Here is a 21127-nt window from a genome sequence, read left to right on the forward strand (position 1 = left end):
CTCCTGGCCTAACTGTACGCGCCCATCGACTAGCCGCAACCTGTGAGGTTTGCCAGAAAATTAATTCCCCCGGGGCACCCCCTCCACCAAGGGGAGGGCGACCATGGGCGCATTATCCCTTCCAGAGGGTGCAGATTGATTTTGCTGAAATGCCACCGTGTAGGGGTTGCAGACATCTGCTTGTAATAGTGTGTCAAATGACAGGGTGGGTAGAGGCGTTTCCACGCAGAAACTGTCAGGCAAAAACTGTAGTTGCTAAGTCGTTACAGGAGGTGGTGCCCCGGTTCTCCCTGCCTGAGGTTGTAGAGTCCGACCAGGGCTCACATTTCACCTCAGCTGTTACGCACGGGTTGGCACGAGCCCTGGGGGTGGAGTGGCACTCACACTGCCCCTAGAGACCCCAGGCGAGTGGGCAGGTTGAAAGAACCAATCGGAGTCCCAAGGAGACCCTAACCAAGCTCCAGCAAGGGGTAAGACTCACTTGGGTAGAGGCTCTGCCAATAGCTTTGACAAAGCTTCGAAAAATGCCAAGAAAAGACATAAAGCTGTCCCCCTTTGAGCTAATGTTTAGGTTCCCGCCTCGGGTACACTGCAGAAGGAGGGAGGAAGTCAAGTGGGAGGTGGGTGATCAGATGCTAAGGGATCAGTTGACTTCTCTACAGTCTGTTCTTTCACAGCTACGAGCTTATTCCGTTCCGTTCCAGAGATTGCCGTTAGACGCACCTATCCATCTCTTCCAGACAAAAGACGAGGTGTTGCTGAAAAAGTAGAATAAAAAAGCTTTAAAGGAAGGGTGGGAGGGGCCTTATTTGGTGGGACCAACCAGCCACTCGTGTATAAAGCTTGTGGGTTGCAGCCACATTGCAGCCGGATAAAGCCATTTAGGCGACCCTTGCTTCCTCCTGTCACCCGGAGAGAACAGGAGGACACGGCAACGGTCCTCTGCTCCCTGGCACCCCTCCGGAAGCTGCCAGGGACACAGGCGAAGAAACCACCCAGGAGCCACAATCGCCTCTTGTTTATAAATCCCAGCAGTTAATGGAAACTGCCCTGTCAAAACAGATGCTCTTGCTTTATTGTGCTGATAGAGAAACCCCGTTTTAAAACGCTTTAAGACATGAGTAAAGACTTAAAGGAGGGAATTGTTAGGAAAAGACTGTCCTCTTATTCTTTGGCTGTCAGCCCTTTGCTAGACCTTTGAGCTGTTAGTCATAATTATGAGCCCACCGGACACATGTCCAGTGGCAGTGTACATCGGTTAAAAAGGGGAAGTCTGGTGAGACAGTCACATAAGCATAATCAGAAATAAACATGTTGACACAGTCCTGCTCTAAGGAGTCAGCTAACGGCTCAGTCAGTTGACATGTCTTGTGGCTAAGAGAAAATTGTAAAGGGGAGGGGGTATAAAAAGACTTATGCTTGCTTAGCTCGGGGTCCAGACTGCCGACTGCTCTGCACCCGTTTTGCAAAACGTTCAATAAAATAGTGTTGGGTCCACTGCTGCCTGTCTGGCATCCTTTCTTTCAACCAGAAGCAAGAACTTCTTATCTAACAGTACTCACACTTGAACATCAAAAATAGAGAGAATGATACATCTTATAATTTTGGAGGGGATGACTGTGTTTGTATATTTTATTGTAAGCCATTCTGAGAGGGTGTTTTGTTTTTTGAAGGGCAGGGTATATGGCTATTGGGTGGTATAATAAATAAATAAATAAATAAATAAATAAATAAATAATAGATAAATACTCTAACAGTGCAATCCTATGCATGTCTACTCAGGAGTGAGTCCAACTGAGTTCAGTGAGACTTACTCTCAGGTAAGTGGATATAGGATTGCAGCCTAAACAAATTAATCCAGACTGCTCTCAGTACTAAAATCTTGCCATTCTATGGGGGGGAAAACGCAGCAGAAACAGCAGCAACAACACACCCATTTCATCCACCTTGATAATTGAGCTTGGGGTTCTGCTGTAACTTTATTAGAGTTCCATAAAAAACCAAAGTAGTCCACAGCCGTGCTCAAACAACAGGAAGGCCACTGCAGGGTGGGGGTGTTACCTTTTCCAGTGACTCCCTTAATTACTATTTGTGGTGAGGATGTCATTTGGCTAAAATTGGGAGGTGTCAGGGAGAGGGGTTCCTGGCTATCATTACAGACCCCACTGTCTTTTCTCCCACACATTGAGCTCTCCTTATAAACAGATAAAGTGGACTTCCCTGCCCTCTTCTTTCCACGGCAGCCCATCCACCCCCTTGGATGGATGTAGCATTCTACATAGGGTGTCAAGTGACCTTGCTGAATGGGTGAGCTTTGGTGTGTGAGGGGGAGGGGGATCTCCCCAAATTTGGGGAGGGGGATCCTTGCTCTTGCAAAGCCTGGATCTAATCCACTGTATGCATATGATGGTAGACTAAATTACACAGGGAAGGTTTGTATAAACAGATGTCTCAATGTGTGTATGCATTTTGTTTTAACAGATGACAAGATACCTGCAAATAAAGAGGTAAACAGCACCCCAAACGTAAGTAGCCCTGAGTTTGGAAATGTTATTTATTTGTTACATTTATATCCCATTTTTCCTCCAAGGAGCCCAAGGCAGCGTACGTGATGCTCCTCCCTGTCCATTTAAGTCTCACAACAACCCTGTGAGGTAGATTAAGCTGAGAGTCAGTGACTGTCCCAAAGTCACCCAATTCACTTCATAGCCCAGTGGGGACTTGAACCCAGGTCTCCCAGGTCCCAGTCCAGTACTCTAACCACTACACCACACTGGCTCTCTGCCATCCCCACAGTGTTGGATGCTGGGGTAGAAGACTTCTCTGTATTGAGGATTTGAGGTCTCTTTCCTTCCCAGGGCTGCTGACCCTGAGTGTTGAGAGATAACCCAGAAAGGGAACAGGTGGCACTTTGACCTTGGAGAATTGGCCCAGCACTGTGGGAATGACAGATCTGGACAGATGAGGGTGTTCGTTGCCTCAACAAGGAACTCAGGAAGCTCAGCTGCTAATTTATACCAGGCCAGAAAATTTGCCCATCTAGTTCAGCATTGTCTGTTATAGAGTTGGAAAAAGTGCAGAAAAGGGCAGCTAAAATGACCCAGGGGCTGGAGCATCTCCCCTAGGAGGGAAGGTCACAACAGCTGGGATTGCTTAGCTTGGAGAAAAGGAGGGGAAGGGGAGACATGAGAGAGACATGAACAAAACTATGCCTGGTGTGGAGAATGTGGAAAGGGAGACATTTTTCTCCCTCTCTCATAATACTAGAACCCAATGGGGTCCTCCCATGAAGCTGAGTGGTGAGAGATTCAGGGCAGATGAAGGAGGGCTTCTTCACATAGCGCAGAATGAAACTGTGGGATTCACTTCCACCAGATGCAGTGATGGCCACCAACTTGGATGGCATTAAAAGAGGGTTAGACAAACTCCTGGAGGAGAAGGCTATCCATGGCTACTAGAAGGCTATCCATGGCTACTAGAAGGCTATCCATGGCTACTAGTCCTGATGGCTCTGTGCTACCTCCAGTACCAGAGGCAGTGAGCCTTTGTGCACCAGTTGCTGGGGAACATGGGCGGGAGGGTGCTGTTGCACTCCTGTCCTGCTTGTGGGTTCCTGGTCAACAGCTGGTTGGCTGCTGTGTGAACAGAATGCTGGACTAGATGGACCCTGGGTCTAATCCAGCAGGGCCCTTCTGAGGTTCTTATTCTGACTGGCTGGCTGCTCACCATATTCTCAGGCAGAAAGAGGGCACTGTGCTTGGCAATTTGTCTCCTTTCCCCCCTGGAAATCCTAAAACAGAAATTAGAAATGTCACATCAAACTTTTGAGACTTGGCAGCCCGGCAACCAGGGTGGTGTCGTATAGTGGTCAGAGTGCGAGGCTGAGACTGGGAAGGCCCAGTTTCAAATCTCCACTCAGGTTCACCAGGAGTCCTTGGCTCAGACTCTCTCTCAGGCAAGCCTACCTCACAAGGGTGGTTGTGTTGATAAAAGTAGTGAGGAGTGACAGCCAAACTAAAATCACAGAGCTGGAGGGTCCATAGAGGCTGTCTAATCCAACCCCCTCATTCAGAGATAGAGCAGCCCTGGAAGACGGCTGTTGAGCCTCTGCTCAGAGACCAAGACAGCCCACCACCCCTCTAGGTAAGTGGTTCATTGTCAGAACTGTTCTTACCATCAAGAAGTCTCTCCTAATGTTCAACCGAAATCTACCCTCCTGTGATGTGAGAGCCTTAGAGAGCTAGAGAACCCCACATCAGCATTATTCACGTTTTGAAAAGATGCTTTTAAATGGGCCACTTTATTCTGACAGAAAAGCAGCTGTGGCTGTGGGACGCTGATCCGGATTCTTGCTCCTGATTCAGATCGGCCTCCCTTCCCCTGGCAGCAGTTTCCTGCTGAAAAGCTGTTCTCATCACCTTGCTGCTGTTTGCCCCCTTATTTCTGCAGGCAGTACCTTCGGGGGCAAAGAGTAGACAGGTGAGTGGGCGTGACAGCAAGGAGCAGCAGCATCAGGGCTGGTGGGGTGTCAAGGGGCCTTTGCACCTTTGGTTTGCAGCAGTAGTAAAGAAGGGGGGTTCTCATCAAACTCTAAACCACGCCCCATTTTTGAAAGTGACAGGTGCCCCACCCCCTGTTGAGAAGGGAAGTCCACCCTAGCCAGAAGTCCCACTTATGCAATCAGCTGACCCAGTCGTATGACCTTCAGGGTCACCTGACAGGGGTCATGTGACCCCTCTACGAACTCGTCATGCCACTGTGGACCAATAGGAAGAGGTTTTAGAGCCCTAGGGGGCACGGGTGCGGAAATGGCCCACAGGGCCTTTTCCAAGCTGCACCCGGATTGGCCCAGAGGGGGCCATGTGACCCCTCTACGAACTCAACATGCCACCATGGACCAATAGGAAGAGGTTTTAGAGCCCTAGGGGGCACGGGTGCGGAAATGGCCCACAGGGCCTTTTCCAAGCCGCACCCGGATTGGCCCAGTGGGGGCCATGTGACCCCTCTACGAACTCAACATGCCACCATGGACCAACAGGGATTGGTTTTAGAGCCCTGACATGTGCAGGAACTCCGGATTGGCCCATCATGCCCCACATGACCCTGTAAGGTCACGCCCCCAACCCCACTGACCAATAGGGGCAGTCTTACCCCCAGAAAAACAGCCTTTCCTATCAACCGATCCAAAGCAGGGTCAGTCAGATTCCGCCCAGTCAGCCTTTTTTTTTCTTGCCCAGGCACATTTTCTGCACAGAGAACATGGCACGGCCAAGCACCCCTCGTGGGCCATCAGCTACTCCTCCACTGGCTGCAGAACCTAACCCCCGAAAACGGTATATCAGTACCAGTTCTGATGACACTGCTTTTCCTCCACCTAAACTTCTATGCGAGGAGGAGGCCGAGGTTTCCCAACTGTGGCAGAACATGTTGGAAGTCATTTCAGTAGAGAACCTTGTAGCACAGGGAAGATTTCAATGTTTCTATCTGGGTGGATGGGGGGGTAGGGGGGGTTCTGAAGTTTGCAAAAGGGTTACAGGCAGGATACAGCTTCATAATAGATTGCTCCATTTCCAGGATCCTGGTGTGAATAATGTTGGTGCAGATGACCCTGGAAAAACTGGTGAAACTAAAGTAGAAAAACTGGTGGAAATCGCCTATGGCATTATGGAAGATGGCTTCAATTGCAAACTTTCAAATACAGGTACGGGCGATTATTTGTAACCCCCGATATTAAAGACATACTGCATGTTTTTATGAGACACCAAAGTATTTTCTTAATTTCTTTTTAGGGTTGTGCTGATCTGTCAACGGAGCAGCCAGGCCATGTCATCCTGAAAAGTATTCTAGGCCTGGAAGCGGATGAAACAAGCTTCAGCTCACCCAGAAAGCGCTGCAGAGCAATGCAGTGCATTGTCAGAACCACTGTTTTTGGCATTCTGAAGCACTGCTTAATTGACTATCTACGTGATACCTGTATTGGATGTATAATCCAGGCACCAGGACAAGCCTCACATGAGTGCTTATCTTGGCCGAAGAGTGTCATCTCTGGAAAGCTGAGAATTGTATGTGGGAAAATATGTTTTAAAAGTATACTGTATATTATTACTCTGATTGGGTATAGCTTAAATTGTCTTGTTCTACCACAAGAGTCTGTTAATAAGGTGTTGATATTGGTGACTAAAATTGGTCGTTCACACAAGGCCCTGAAACTACTGGATAAAACCCTGAAAAACACTGATCACGTATTTTTAAATCATGTAATGAAATTGATTAGAAACAGGTCCTATAAATATTTTCTTACATCTGTAAAGCAAAACTCTGAATAATATGGCTCATTTGAAAACTGTTGCATTCGTTTGTTTGGTTAGAAACATTTTTGGAAGAATCGTCTTTTATCACTAATTCCCAAAATGGAACTAGATCCCAAAGGGTGGTAGGGATGAAGGGGAAAAGTAAGCCTTTTTTTTTTTTTTTAAGGATCATTTTGAAAGAATCATTAAACACAGAAATCACAGGGGTTGCAAGTAAAACCTTCAAGGGTTTTTAAAAAGTAAATAATTCTTTAAGCACCACTTAGATTTTGTAAAAACCCTAGCTAGGGGTTCCGAAAACTATGCGCATCCCTGTAAAGTGACTTTTGAGATGAAGTAGACACAGATCAAGCAAAGGAATCCACAGAATATCAGGATCCAACCACAACGTTCCCCTCTGTTACAAAGTTTTATGTTCTTTCCGCATAGCACTTGTTCTTTATGTTTAAAACCTACTATAAGCTTACCTGCAATCTGCCCCATCACCCTAGACACATTTAAAATGCTGCTAGGGTTTCTCAGAAACTATGCTCACCCCTGTAGATGACTTTGTATCATTAATTCCCATTTTTGAGATGGGTCCTGAAACCCCATTATGTTTTTTTGAGTAGGGTGGTGCTCCATTTTAGGAATCAACTTTTTATCACTAGTTTCCATTACAGGTCAGTAGCAGTGCAGAGGGGTGGGCCCAAAATGCCTGATGCCGCATGTTTCCAGATGGGGGTTGGCGATTACAGGGGTCCTGAAACCCCATTACATGTTTTGAGTAGGGTGGTACTAAATTTTAGTGATGGGCGGGAGGACAACCTCAAGGGCGGGGGAATCCTTAACTGTATCCAATCACAGAACCAGAGATTTCTATCTCTGGATATATATATATATCCAGAGATAGAAATCTTAGGGTTGCAAGGAAAAAGCCGCGTGCTTTTTTCTGCTTCCCACCTGCTGCTATTGGGCATGCCTGGTAGATTAGCTTCTGAAAAGAAAAAAAAAAGAGGAGGCTATGGAAATGCCGTTGTTCTGTTTTCAATACCCCACCCTTTTTATTTTTTATAGTTTCAATAATATCACAACTAAAATTGTTGTTGTTCAGTCGTTCAGTCGTGTCCGACTCTTCGTGACCCCATGGACCATAGCACGCCAGGCCTTCCTGTCCTGCGCTCTCTCCCGGAGCGTGCTCACGTTCATATTCATTGCATCCGTGATGCTATCTAGCCATCTCATCCTCTGCCGTCCCCTTCTCCTTTGGCCTTCAGTCTTTCCCAGCATCAGTGTCTTTTCCAGGGAGTTTTCTCTTCGCATTAGGTGGCCAAAATATTGGAGCTTCAGCTTCAGTATCTGTCCTTCCAATGAGCAGTCAGGGTTGATTTCCTTTAGGATGGACTGATTTGACCTCCTTGCAGTCCAGGGGACTCGTAAGAGTCTTCTCCAGCACCACAGTTCGAAAGCATCAATTCTTCGGCGCTCAGCCTTCCTTATAGTCCAGCTCTCACAGCCATACATTACTACTGGGAAAACCATCGCTTTGATTAGACGGACCTTTGTTGGCAAGGTGATGTCTCTGCTTCTTACTATGCTGTCTAGGTTGGCCATAGCTTTCCTCCCAAGGAGCAAGCGTCTTTTAATTTCATGGCTACAGTCACCGTCTGCGGTGATCTTGGAGCCCAAGAAAGTAAAATCTGTCACTGCTTCCATTTCTTCCCCTTCTATATGCCAGGAAGTGATGGGGCCAGATGCCATGATCTTAGTTTTTTTAATGTTGAGTTTCAAACCAGCTTTTGCACTCTCCTCTTTCACCCTCAACAAGAGGCTCTTTAGATCCTCTTCGCTTTCTGCCATTAGGGTGGTATCGTCTGCATATCGGAGGTTGTTGATAATTCTCCCAGCAATCTTAATTCCGACCTCTGATTCATCCAACCCGGCATTTCTCATGATGTACTCTGCATATAAGTTAAATAAGCAGGGTGACAATATGCAGCCTTGTCGTACTCCTTTCCCAATTTGGAACCAATCGGTTGTTCCATCTCTGGTTCTTACTGTTGCTTCTTGACCCTCGTACAGGTTTCTCAGGAGACAGGTAAGGTGGTCTGGTACTCCCATCACTTTCAGAATTTGCCACAGTTTGTTGTGATCCACACAATCAAAGGCTTTAGCGTAGTCAATGAAGCAGAAATAGACGTTTTTCTGGAATTCTCTTGCTTTCTCCATGATGCAGCGAATGTTGGCGATTTGATCTCTAGTTCCTCTGCCTCTTCGAAACCCAGCTTGTACTTCCGGTAGTTCTCGGTTCGCATACTGCTGAAGCCTAGCTTGTAGGATTTTGAGCATCACCTTGCTGGCATGTGAAATGAGCGCAATGGTGCGGTAGTTTGAACACTCTTTGGCGTTGCCCTTCTTTGGAATTGGAATGTAAACTGACCTTTTCCAGTCTTGTGGCCACTGTTGAGTGTTCCAGATATGTTGGCATATTGAATGCAGCACTTTAACAGCATCATCTTTTAGGATTTTAAATAGCTCGGCTGGAATACTGTCATCTCCGCTAGCTTTGTTGTTACTAATGCTTCCTAAGGCCCACTTGACTTCACTCTCGAGGATGTCCGGCTCAAGTTCAGTGACCGCACTATCATGGCTATCAGGGACATTCAGATCTTTCCTGTAGAGTTCTTCTGTGTATTCTTGCCACCTCTTCTTAATCTCCTCTGCTTCTGTTAGGTCCCTGCCTTCTTTGTCCTTTATCATGCCCGTCTTGGCACAAAACGTTCCCTTGAGATCTCCAATTTTCTTGAAGAGATCTCTAGTCTTTCCCATTCTGTTGTTTTCCTCGATTTCTTTGCATTGTTCATTTAAGAAGGCCTTCTTGTCTCTCCTTGCTATTCTCTGGAACTCTGCATTCAGTTGGGTATATCTTCCCCTTTCTCCCTTGCTTTTCGCTTCCCTTCTTTCCTCAGCTACTTGTAAAGCCTCATCAGACAGCCACTTGGCTTTCTTGCATTTCTTTTTCTTTGGGATGGATTGAGTTGCTGCCTCCTGAACAATGTTACGGACCTCCGTCCATAGTTCCTCAGGCACTCTGTCTATCAGGTCTAATCCCTGAAATCTATTCCTCACCTCCACTGTATATTCATCAGGGATATGATTTAGGTCATACCTGAACGGTTTAGTGGTTTTCCCGACGTTCTTCAATTTAAGCCGAAATTTTGCAAGAAGCAGCTCATGATCTGAGCCACAGTCAGCTCCAGGTCTTGTTTTTACTGACTGTATGGAGCTTCTCCATCTTTGGCTGCAAAGGACATAATCAATCTGATTTCGATATTGACCATCTGGTGATGTCCATGTGTAGAGTCGCCTCTTGTGCTGTTGGAAAAGAGTGTTTGCTATGATCAGCATGTTCTCCTGGCAAAACTCTATTAGCTTTTGTCCTGCTTCATTTTGTACACCAAGGCCATGCCTGCCTGTTTTCCCAGTGATTTCTTGACTTCCTACTTTAGCATTCCAATCCCCTATGATGAAGAGGACATCTTTTTTTGGTGTTAGTTCTAGAAGGTGTTGTAGGTCTTCATAGAACCCATCAACCTCAGCTTCTTCGGCCTCAGTGGTTGGGGCATAGACTTGAATTACTGTGATGTTGAATGGTTTGCCTTGGATTCGTACTGAGATCATTCTATCATTTTTAAGATTGTACCCCAGTACTGCTTTTCCCACCCTTTTGTTGACTATGAGTGCTACTCCATTTCTTCTAAGGGATTCTTGCCCACAATAGTAGATATGATGGTCACCTGAATTAAATTCGCCCATGCCTGTCCATTTGAGTTCGCTGATTCCCAAGATGTCGATGTTCAATCTTGCCATCTCATGTTTGACCACCTCCAGCTTACCTTGATTCATTGATCTGACATTCCAGGTTCCTAAACAATATTGTTCTTTACAGCATCGGATTTTCTTTTCACCACCAGACACATCCACAGCTGAGTGTCCTTTCGGGTTTGGCCCAGCCGCTTCACTCTTTCTGGCACTACTTGGAAATACCCTCTGCTCTTCCCCAGTAGCATATTGGACACCTTCCGACCTGAGGGGCTCATCATCCGGCGTCATCTCTTTTAGCCTTGTGATACGTTCCATGGGGTTTTCTTGGCAAGAATACTGGAGTGGGTTGCCATTTCCTTCTCCAGTGGACCACATTTTGTCAGAACTCTCTGCCATGACCTGTCCGTCTTGGGTGGCCCTGCACGGCATAGCTTATGGCTTCACTGAGTTACGCAAGCCCCTTCGCCACAACAAGGCAGTGATCCATGAAGGGGCACAACTAAAATACACTAAGACAAAATACAGTAGGGAATATTTCGAAATATGTATTATCATTCAGAGCTGTTGCTGCAATCTCTATGCAGAGAACAATAGCCATTTTAGGGAAAAATAGTGCATGCTATTTCAAATAGCTCTGATTTTTGTCTTCACATTGTAGGAGGGAACCCTGGAGTTTCTATCTTCAAACGTCGTTACAAATCCCTTTTTCCTGCAATAAAAAGAAAATAGTAGCTTTATCATACCCTATTTTTATGGAAGGTAAAACATTACGGTGGGGTCTTGTTTTTAATACTAGATCAGTATATCTTCTTTATCATCTTAGAACCCACACCCAGCTGAAATATCCCCCTCCCAACCCCCACCCCGTTATAAATATTAAAAGAACACACATCTGTAGCAAGGGATATGGTATCTTAGGGTGGTTGGTTGCTTTAAACTTGCCCATCCATCATTCGCCATGATCCAATTTGCTTTGGCATTTATGATATAGGCAGTGATAAAATTAGCAAGTTCTTCTATATTCCGTCTTGTTAGAGGCCTATCGTGTGTCTCTAGTTTCTTTGCCATTAGGCCACCAAATAGAAAAATTGTTAAACTCCGCCCCCAATTGATTTTTCCATCAGCAAACTCAGACTGCATCACCACAGTAAAAGTGTGGAATGCATCAGCCAGACTATGGATTTGGAGGTCATTGATGGGGGGGGTTAACAGTTCTTCAATATCGTCTTGAATTGTAGAGACTGTTTTTTGCAAAATTAATATTTTGCATTCTGGTATTTTATGGGGTATTATGGGTCCACAAGCTGTGCTTAAATAAGCATTAACTAGCATAGCCGTTTCCCCCTCCATTCTTCTCATGGGTGCTGCTAGAAAATGGTCAAAGGCTCTCACACCATATGTAGTGCTGGGGGCAGAGCAGAGCTTGAGGCAAGACTCTACATGCCTTTGGGTGACCAAACTAGCACCTTCTCCTTACTTACTATCTCATGAAATCACACCCCCGACAGAGATGCGCCAAAATTAAGGCAAAAGGTAGAGAGGGGATCAAGGCGGTGGTGAACGCCTCCCTTGAGGAGGGAGTGATGCCATCAGCCCTCAAGGAGGCAGTGATAAGACCGCTCTTAAAGAAGCCCTCCTTGGATCCCCAGGTTCTGAACAACTTTCGCCCAGTCTCAAATCTGCCATTTTTGGGCAAGGTGATTGAGCGGGTGGTGGCGGTGCAGTTGAAGGCACACTTGGAAGAAACTGATTATCTAGACCCATTTCAGTCGGGCTTCAGGCCTGGGCATGGGACAGAAACGGCCTTGGTCGCCTTGGTGGATGATATGAGGAGGGCTCTGGATAGGGGTGAATGCTCCTTCCTTGTTCTCCTCGACTTCTCAGCGGCTTTTGATACCGTTGACCACGGTATCCTCCTGGACCGCCTGGAGGGGTTGGGCATTGGAGACACCGTATTGCGGTGGTTCCGGTCCTTCCTCTCCGGCAGGTACCAGAGGGTAGCACTGGGAGAGGAGGTTTCGGACCCTTGGCCACTCACTTGTGGGGTGCCACAGGGTTCCATCCTCTCCCCGATGCTATTTAACATCTATGTGAAGCCGCTGGGGGCTATCATCAGGAGGTTTGGGGTGCGGTGTCATCAATATGCGGATGACACGCAGCTCTACCTCTCATTCAAATCTTCACCAAGGTTGGCCGTAGAATCCCTGTCCAAATGTCTGGAGACGGTGAGTGGCTGGATGGGGAGGAATAAGCTGAAGCTGAACCCTGACAAGACCGAGGTACTTTTGGTGGGAGACAAGAGGAGGCTGGGGGATGTTGACCTGGTGTTGAATGGGGTATGGCTACCCTTGAAAGACCAGGTCCGCAGCCTGGGGGTCATTTTGGACTCCCAGCTGTCCATGGAGGCTCAGGTGTCAGCTGTGAGCCGGACAGCGCTGTATCAACTCCATCTGATACGGCGGCTGCGCCCCTTCCTTCCCGACCATCTGCTCCCATCGGTAGTACATGCCCTGGTCTCCTCTCGTTTAGACTACTGTAATGCGCTCTACATGGGGTTACCCTTGAAGACGGTTCGGAAGCTGCAGCTGGTACAGAACGCGGCGGCTCGCCTGATTAAAGGCAGCCGCCGGCGAGATCACATCACTCCAGTGCTGAAGGAGTTGCACTGGTTACCAGTTGCTTTCCGGGCCAAATTCAAGGTGTTGGTTTTGACCTTTAAAACCCTATATGGTTCCGGCCCAGCCTATCTTAAGGAGCGCCTCCAGCAACACCAGACAGGCCGCTTAACAAGATCAGCCTCGGATGGCCTTCTCTCTGTCCCATCAGCCAGGACAGCTAGACTGGTGGGGACGAGGGAGAGGGCCTTCTCTGTGATGGCCCCCACTCTGTGGAACTCCCTCCCTAGGGAACTCCGTCATGCCCCCTCTTTAATGAGCTTCCGTCGTGCATTAAAAACGTGGTTGTTCAGGCAGGCATTTGGGGTGGGTTAGGGTATTTAAAAAAAAAAAAATTATGGTAAAATTTTATTGTTTTAAATTGTTTTATGGTGGGTTGTACATCGCCCAGAGTGGCTGGGTGACCAGTCAGATGGGCGATTAATAAATTTAATAAATAAATTAATAAATTTAATTAATAAATAAATAAACTGGAGAAACTACCCCCCCGCAAGGTGGCTTCATGAGATTCAAATGCTAAAGCCCTGGGTGAGTCCTTGGGGGGGTCTGTGGTATTTTTAATGTAAAAAAGAAACAACCTCGTGCTGTTTCTGAAAGTATTGGCTATGTGTATAAGGTGTTGTAGTTGTTCTTTACAGAAGACTTCATCACGCCCAGTCATCCTTTTAGCAAGAGAAGGCCCAGGACAGCACTCACACCGGCATCTGGTAGCACGGATAAAACAGAATTGCTCTAATAATTGCCATGTGGTTTTTTAAGGGTTCCTGTAAAGCTGAAAGCAGTGTGTGTGTGTGTGTGTGTGTGTGTGTTTAGAAATCACAACCAATGTTCAGGAGGCTGCTGTGATTAATCCCCCAAAGAAGGCCACAAGAAAAATCAATCACCTTCTGATGATAAAATAGGTAAAACGTTAATGTTGGTAAGGGGGTTAGGGGGGTCATATGGAAAGTAGGAATCTACTAAAGTGGTTATTGCTTTTTGCAGTGAACATGACGCCTGTTAGAGCTCCTTTTAAAAAACCAAAGGCTACTGGACCGCCAGCAGGCAAGGGTAAGGCATTGATGGTGTGTGTGTGTGTGTGTGTGTGTGTGTGAGAGAGAGAGAGAGAGAGAGAGAGAGAGAGAGAGAGAGAGTTGTACCTAATGAATAAGGATGCGCCCTACCCCTTCTCGTTTTTGGTTTTAGACCAGAAAGCTGCAACTGTGAAAAGTGCCCCTGCAGAACCACAAGACGCCACAGGACCACCGGCAAAGCGATCAAGATATGAAGGGCACCCAGAGTCTGGGATCTCTAAACCAGGGAGGGGGCTTGCTAATTGGCTTGAGCATACTTCTAAAAGACTGAAAGAAGGCTATGAGCTCATGAAGCGCTGTACAGAGACTGAAGCAGCCGTATGCAGGTTTTTAAGTGCTGATAATGGTGGGGCATCTGAAGTAAACTCTTTTCAGAATTTAAAATGCATGCAAAGTACCCTGCACATGGCAACACATTCTTTAAACACGTACAAGTAGGGGGTGGTAAACCACGCCGGGGGTGCTGGAAAAGGGGGCAAAGGAAGAACGCATTCAACAAAGCACGATTTCACTGGCGGAGGAGGGTTAGTAAAATATTAAACAGGGCTATAAAAACACTCTCTGCCTGTAAAAATCAAAGGCCTCCTAAGAAAAGCTGCTCTCCAATGGCAGACTCTCAGGATGCCTCACAACTTTCTGAAGCATGCACAGAGGGTGAGCCTCCAGAGGTGGCATCTCCAGATACCTGACAGCCTTCTGAAGCTTCCAGGGGTGCTTCAGGGTTGGGCCAAACCCCACCCATAAATAACACAGATGAGGACAAACCCCCGCAAGTATATGCAGAGCTTGTGAGGAGGTGGGAATGGGGGCAGGACCGATTCAGGTCAATACACATAGGTGAAGAATTTAGATTTGTTAATTTAGAACACGTAACATCATTCTCACAGGCTGTGACTGCATCATACACAGGGATCCAGCAAATCCTGGATGATGCTAATAGGAGAATTTCTCCTCAAGACTTTGTTCAATTATGCTTGGATGGCGGGGGTCTGAGTTTTCCTCTCTTTTCAGTTAAAAGACGTAGGGATGTTTTGCATGGAGAAGATTTTCTTTCTCATATCAGTAATCTTATGCAAAGCCATGCTGAAGTATGTGGGGATGTTACACTGCAGTTGATTGTTACAATTATGAGGGCTCCACGGGGGGGAGGAAATCGTAGTAGGAAAATAGGTTCTTTCCCGAACAGTCAAATCATCCTTAGAAAACGAAAACATTTGGTAGATCTAAATTACACAGGTGGCAATCTCTGCTTTGCTGGGGGGCTTTTGGCAGTAATGGCCGAGAGGACCCCCACAGATGCAGAGTTGTTGACCACCGCCAGTTACATACGGAGCTTGGTTGGTCTGAGCAGAAAAAAGTAGCCCTCATTTAAGGGTCAACATTCAAGTCATACGTTTCGCAAAAAAAGGTTGGGGGCTATTTAAAGTACCAGGGCCTAGGTACCCCAAACCCTATACGATGCTGCTACATGACGAGCATTATTATGGGGTGCGTAGTGTAAAAGCGGTTTTTGGAGCTCAAAACTATTGTGAAATATGCAGTACAACCTTTGCCCACAGTCACAGTTGTCTATGTATGTGCAGGCTCTGCTTGAGCGCAGACTGTGCTGTAAATGTCGGTAAAATGAAGAGGTGCGGACGTTGTCGGATGAACTGCAGATCCAGCGCCTGCTTAAGTAGGCATAGAGAATTGGCCTTAGAGGGTAAAGTAAAATGTGTCTTTAGAGAGTATTGTGAACACTGTCAGACTTTCCAGAAAGGTGATCATGACTTTGAGCGTTGTCCAGGAAGGCGGTGCACTGTCTGTTGGGGGTTTATCATCGGTGGTGATAAGCAGAACTGCCATATGGGGCGTCTTAAGAAGCCTGAAGCGTCTGTGAAAGATGTGTTTTATGGCTTCGAAGCGCACCAGTCTTCAGGATTTCACGTTCCTAATTTCTGCTTTGCAAAAGCGCTTGCGGGTGAAACTGTAGAACGCTTTAAGGATGAACCAGGTGAGGGCAAGAAGAAGAGAAAGCAGCGTGTGAAAGCGCATGGTGATGTAAGCCCGTGGGCCATGGCTGGCAAAACGTGGGGGTTTAAGGGTGATCCCTGTCTCTCTGAGTTTATCAAGACCTTCACAGACAGTGCGCAGTTCAAAGGGTGCACTTTTACATACTCAAAGGGGTACGATGGTTACTGTATTCTCAGCCAGCTGATAAAAGAGAAACTGGCTGTAGATCTTATTACTCAAGGGGGGAAATTGCTGTGTATCACCGTGAAGGGGCTAGATATAAAATGTATCGATTCACTCTGTCATCTATCCGTGGCCCTCTCAAAGCTACCAAAAGCCTTGGGTTTTACCGGCAGCAAGGGCTACTTCCCACATTGTTTTAACAAACCTGAGAATTGGGACTATGTGGGCCCGCTGCCTAAAGCAGAGGACTATGGTGCCCAATACATGATGCCTGGAGAGAGAGAGGCTTTTTTAGCGTGGTATGAGGAGAACAAGTCAAAAATTTTTGAAATGCAGAAGGAGTTGATGTTTTACTGCAGGCAGGACGTTAATATTTTGGAGCAGGCATGCACCAATACCGACACGAAATCATGGAACTGACACAGACAGTGAGAGCGTTTTGGTAAGGTAAGAAGTATGTGAAGAAAAGGTTAGCAATAGATCCATTCCAGTACCCCACTCTGGCTAGTACATCTTTTGCGATGTATAGGTTTAAGGTTCTGACGGAATACACCATTGCCATACCCCCACCAGATAATTATCACTGGCAGTGTAAACGGTTTTCCACCCCTGCAATTCGGTGGTTGAGCTACATAGAGCATAAAGAAAAGATTCAGATTCAGCATGCCTTAAAGGGTGGGGAATTCAAAGCTGGCCCTTATTTTCTAGATGGCTATGCTGTCATAGACATTAAGAAGACAGCCTTTGAATTTCACGGCTGCTTTTGACATGGGTGTGTAGTGTGTTATTCTCCGGAGGATAAGAACCCCCTGCAGGGTAATGCATATGAATTCCTGTATGACTCCATACAGAAAAGGGCTGCTGAACTGAAACTGATGGGGTTTGAAGTCAGGACTATATGGGAACACGAGTGGAGGCAGATGTTAAAAACAGATGAGGGCCTCAAGAGTTTTCTTGCTGGTGCTCATTTTCCAGACCCTCTAGAACCTAGAGACGCTGTCTTTGGGGGGTGTACTAAAGCGGTCTGTCTGTATGATAAACCTGAAGATGGGGAACGGATTCATTACTATGATTTTACAAGCCTGTATCCCCTATGTGAACAAGAATAAAGCATGCCCTTGTTGTCACCCCGAAATAATCTATGAGAACTTTAAACCGCTCTCAGATTACTTCGGGATTGCAAAGGTTAAAGTTTACCCACCCCAAGGTCTTTTCTTCCTGGTCCTCCCTACCAAGGGGGGCGGTAAGCTCATGTTTGTCCTGTGTGCAGCTTGTGCAGCTTGTGCAACAGCGCATCAGCAGGGAACGTGTAAACATTCTGATGAGGAACGGGCTCTGCTAGGAACATGGTGCACTGTTGAGCTGAATGCAGCTGTAGAAAAGGGCTACAAGGCTGTGAAAATTTATGAAGTCTGGCATTTTGAAAGGCGGACCACCCGTTTGTTTTCAGATTACATTGACATGCACCTTCGCCAAAAACAGGAGGCTTCAGGGTACCCGCACCGGTACGTCAGCGCAAAAGATAAACAGCAATATATCGCTGATTATCTCCAAAATGAAGGGGTGGCATTGTGCCCCGATGAGATTGCCGTGAACCCTGCAAAACGGCAAATTGCAAAATTATTTTTACATTCTCTTTGGGGGAAATTTGGCCAGAGGACAAACCTGCCTAACACACAAGTGGTAAGAGACCCTGATGAGTTATTTCAGATTGTTTTCTGACGCTTATGAGGTTTCAGTGTGCGAATTTATCAATGCTGATGCAGCCAGCGTGTCCTGGAAACATTCTGAAGACCGCATGATGACTCTAGGTAGAAAGAATGTGTTCATAGCTGCCTTCTCAACAGCATATGCTCGGCTGAAGCTCTACGCTTTGCTAGACGGCTTGCAAGAGCGCTGTTTATACCATGACACAGATTCTGTGATATTTGTGAGCAGGGAGGAGCAGTGGATGCCCACTCTCGGAGATTACTTAGGAGACCTCACAAGTGAAATCCCTGCAGATGCATTTATAACAGTTTGTGTCGGCTGGTCCTAAGTCTTATCGTTTTAAACTTTCTGGACAAGGGAAAGTTTTTTTGAAGGTCAAAGGCATTACATTGAACACCGCTAACTGTGAAAAACTTAATTTCAACAGTCTCAAAGACTTAGTTTTTGCTTATGTCTCAGACAGGGAGCACAGACCGCCTTGTGAGATTGTTGTACAGCAGCCAGGTATTGTAAGGAACAAAAGCCATTGGACTCTGGAAACTAAGACTCTCAGGAAAACTCAAAAGGTGGTATATGAGAAAAGAGTTATTACTGAAGGGTTTAACACACTACCTTACGGATTTTGACTATGGATACGCGCTGGCAACACGCCTTTTCAGCCATTCTAGCGGGGCCTAGCAACTGCGGGAAAAGCTTTTTCATCAAAAATATGCTGGACAATGCTCACAGTGTGTTCTCGGTTGTACTTGAAAATATTGTGTGGTGTTATGGTTGTTGGCAGCCTCTGTACAAAGATCTGCTATGTAAATACCCATTTATTCAGTTGGTGGAGGGTTTGCCTGCAAAATTTGACGATAATGATTTGTTACCCCTCAATAAAGTAAATTTCTTGGTGATAGACCATCTGATTTTGTCGGCGTCTGAGAGCTGTGAAGTCGAAAAGGCCTTTACTCAGTATGTACACCACAGGAACGTGAGTATTTTTTTCAACATGCAGAATATTTTCTGCAAGGGAAAAAGCAACTGCACCATCAGCCTAACTGCAAATATATATGGCGCTGTTCAAAAACCCCAGGGATAAATTACAAATTGCGATCTTAGCTCGTCAAATGTACCCATAAAACAGTCAATTCTTCATGGAGGCGTTTGCAGATTCTACAAGCAAACCTTAAGGTTACCTGGTGGTAGATTTAAATGCAGCTACCCCAGAAACTTACAGGTTAAGAACAGGTCTTTTCCCACCAGACTGGCCTGTAGTGTATGCCATAAAAAAAGGCTTCGCCTTTAGTGCTGGCCCATCTATTGACGCCCAGCTCCTCTGCAAGGCAACATGTCTAACCGTGTAAAGAGAAATTTGGCCCTCTTAAAAATTCTTATTAAGGCACCGCCACGCCAGAGGAAAGCCATTTTATGTGCGGCATCTGATGACCTGATCGCAGCCATCTCGGAAATAGCACTCAATGCTTTAAAAGGCAACATTCCTCTATCTCCCCAACAGGTACGTACATTAAGAAACGTAACCTTATTAAAAGCCTGAGTAACAAGAAAGTCTCTCTGAGAAGAAGCAGCATCTGGTGAGACAATCTGGTGGGTTTCTTGGACCGTTGCTAAGTTTTGCAGTCCCCCTGCTTGCCAGGTTTTTAGCCAATCAGTGATGGAGTATGCTGAAAAGATGTATTTGGTCCCTAGCCACCAGCTGGAAAAATTAAAGGGGCCACCTCCTAAGGAGGAAAACATCAGAACTGCAGCAATCAGCTCACTAGATACTGAGATGCAGGGATTCTCCACAGGAGCGACTTAACAGAACATGAAAAAGCTAAACGTTATGCTTCTTTGCTTCAAAAATATCTAACTCATGTAAGACAGAGGGATGCAGAGAAAGAAAACCTAAACCTGTTTCTACCTCAGCCACAACAGGCCTCTGTGGAAGCATCAGTAATCTCTGACATTGTCTTCCAAGAAGTACTGGACAGTCTTCCTGCTAGGTATAAGAACCAGGCAAGGTTCCTATTGAACAAAATGAAGCAAAACAGAGATGTTTCTTCGTGGGATGAGAAAGGAGCCTTTGTGTACAAGGGGGAGGCTATACCTGGTTCCAATATGCTGGATTTGGTGAAGGGGGTCACACAGACCCTGAAAACCAAGCGTACCCCTAAAGGTTGGGATGTTTTTCTGAGTGCTCTGGCTGAACTAAATGTCCCAGCACCTGTAGCGGGTAATCCTGCCAATAGAGAAGCATTGGACTACCTAAAGACCCCCAAAGGGGCGACGCCAATGTTGTTGCACACAGCTACGAGTGCTAAAAAACAAAAGCAGTCTGATGCTTCTACCTGGCTCAGCTTATAAAGTTACGTTTTGTGGTTTCTGTTTTATCAGGACTAGAAATACATTATTATTTTTTTAAAACTTACTTAAAGTAATCTGCGTTGTGCCTGTCTACTTTAAGGGTATACAGACAAGAAATTCTTAAAAAAAAACCCAACCCCAATAGAGGTTGTTTTATTGGGAAATACGGCTATGAAAATCATGGCTTGATCTACAGCGTTGGGCAGGCTGGAACATGTCTAAGGCATGCCTGGACATGTTGTTCTTGTTTTTTTTAAAATATATCCCACCATTTGATCATTTCTTTCTAAATTGTGAGAATACAGTTCTTGAATCTGTTTAAATGTTAGGCCTTTACAATGCTGCTGCAGGAAAAATACACAATGGTAGCCACAAACCACGGACTCGTCGGCTTGGAGTTGTCTGGCTTGAAACACAGTTTTGCTGGCATTTTTTCTTTAAAAAATCATGATGGTTTTAGGGAAGAGGCAGTGGTTGGGAGGGTGTCTGTAGGAATCAAAAAACTCTCCACTTTTATCCTCTGTCAAGTAGATGGCCAACCAGTGCTCTCCAGGGAGGTTGTGGGGGTGGGTATTGACTACTAACCCCACAGGTCTTTAGTGCACTCTCCCACTGGGAAGCATGTCACAAGGAAACACACCATAGAAAATCTTTCTGGTGTAGGGGCTTGAAGATAGCACACGAGTTAGCTGCACACTGTCCATGTTACATATAGTCAAACAGGGCATTTCTCCTGTGATTTATTTCTATCACATTGTCAAAAACACCATACACAGTCATGTTGACCGTGGCGGCCAGGGCTTTAGCAAAACGGAATTCTGCTCTCAGGTTCCCAGTTTTAATCAAAGAATAGTGATCTCCGCATTCTTGGTCTGCCGTCAGGTCGAATGCAAAAAGTGTGCAACCGGTCAAATACTCCTCATGGTTAATTAAAAACAACCTATCTTTCATATGTTTGCCGGCTGTTTGTACCAGACTCATGTATTCTCTTACACAGTTTCCATCTTCAAAATTGGGTTGGAGTGGCTTCATG

The 21127-nt window shown here is 46.1% G+C and overlaps 1 protein-coding gene across 1 annotated transcript in view; it reads right to left on the reverse strand.

Annotated features, from left to right (window-relative positions):
- Positions 1–10724: 10724 nt before the first annotated feature.
- The window catches only part of LOC146334070 (hepatoma-derived growth factor-related protein 2-like), a 73052-nt gene continuing 62649 nt past the window's right edge, over positions 10725–21127 (reverse strand). The window contains exon 16 of the mRNA XM_084825280.1: positions 10725–10824. Within this exon, the coding sequence (XP_084681406.1) occupies positions 10740–10824 (85 nt within the window). The 3' untranslated portion in view covers positions 10725–10739. The remainder of the gene's footprint in view (positions 10825–21127) is intronic.

The sequence above is a fragment of the Heloderma suspectum genome, chromosome W, assembly GCF_057233095.1.
Source record: "Heloderma suspectum isolate Gila_16-S chromosome W, 16-S_ref, whole genome shotgun sequence".
Lineage (NCBI taxonomy): Eukaryota > Metazoa > Chordata > Lepidosauria > Squamata > Helodermatidae > Heloderma > Heloderma suspectum.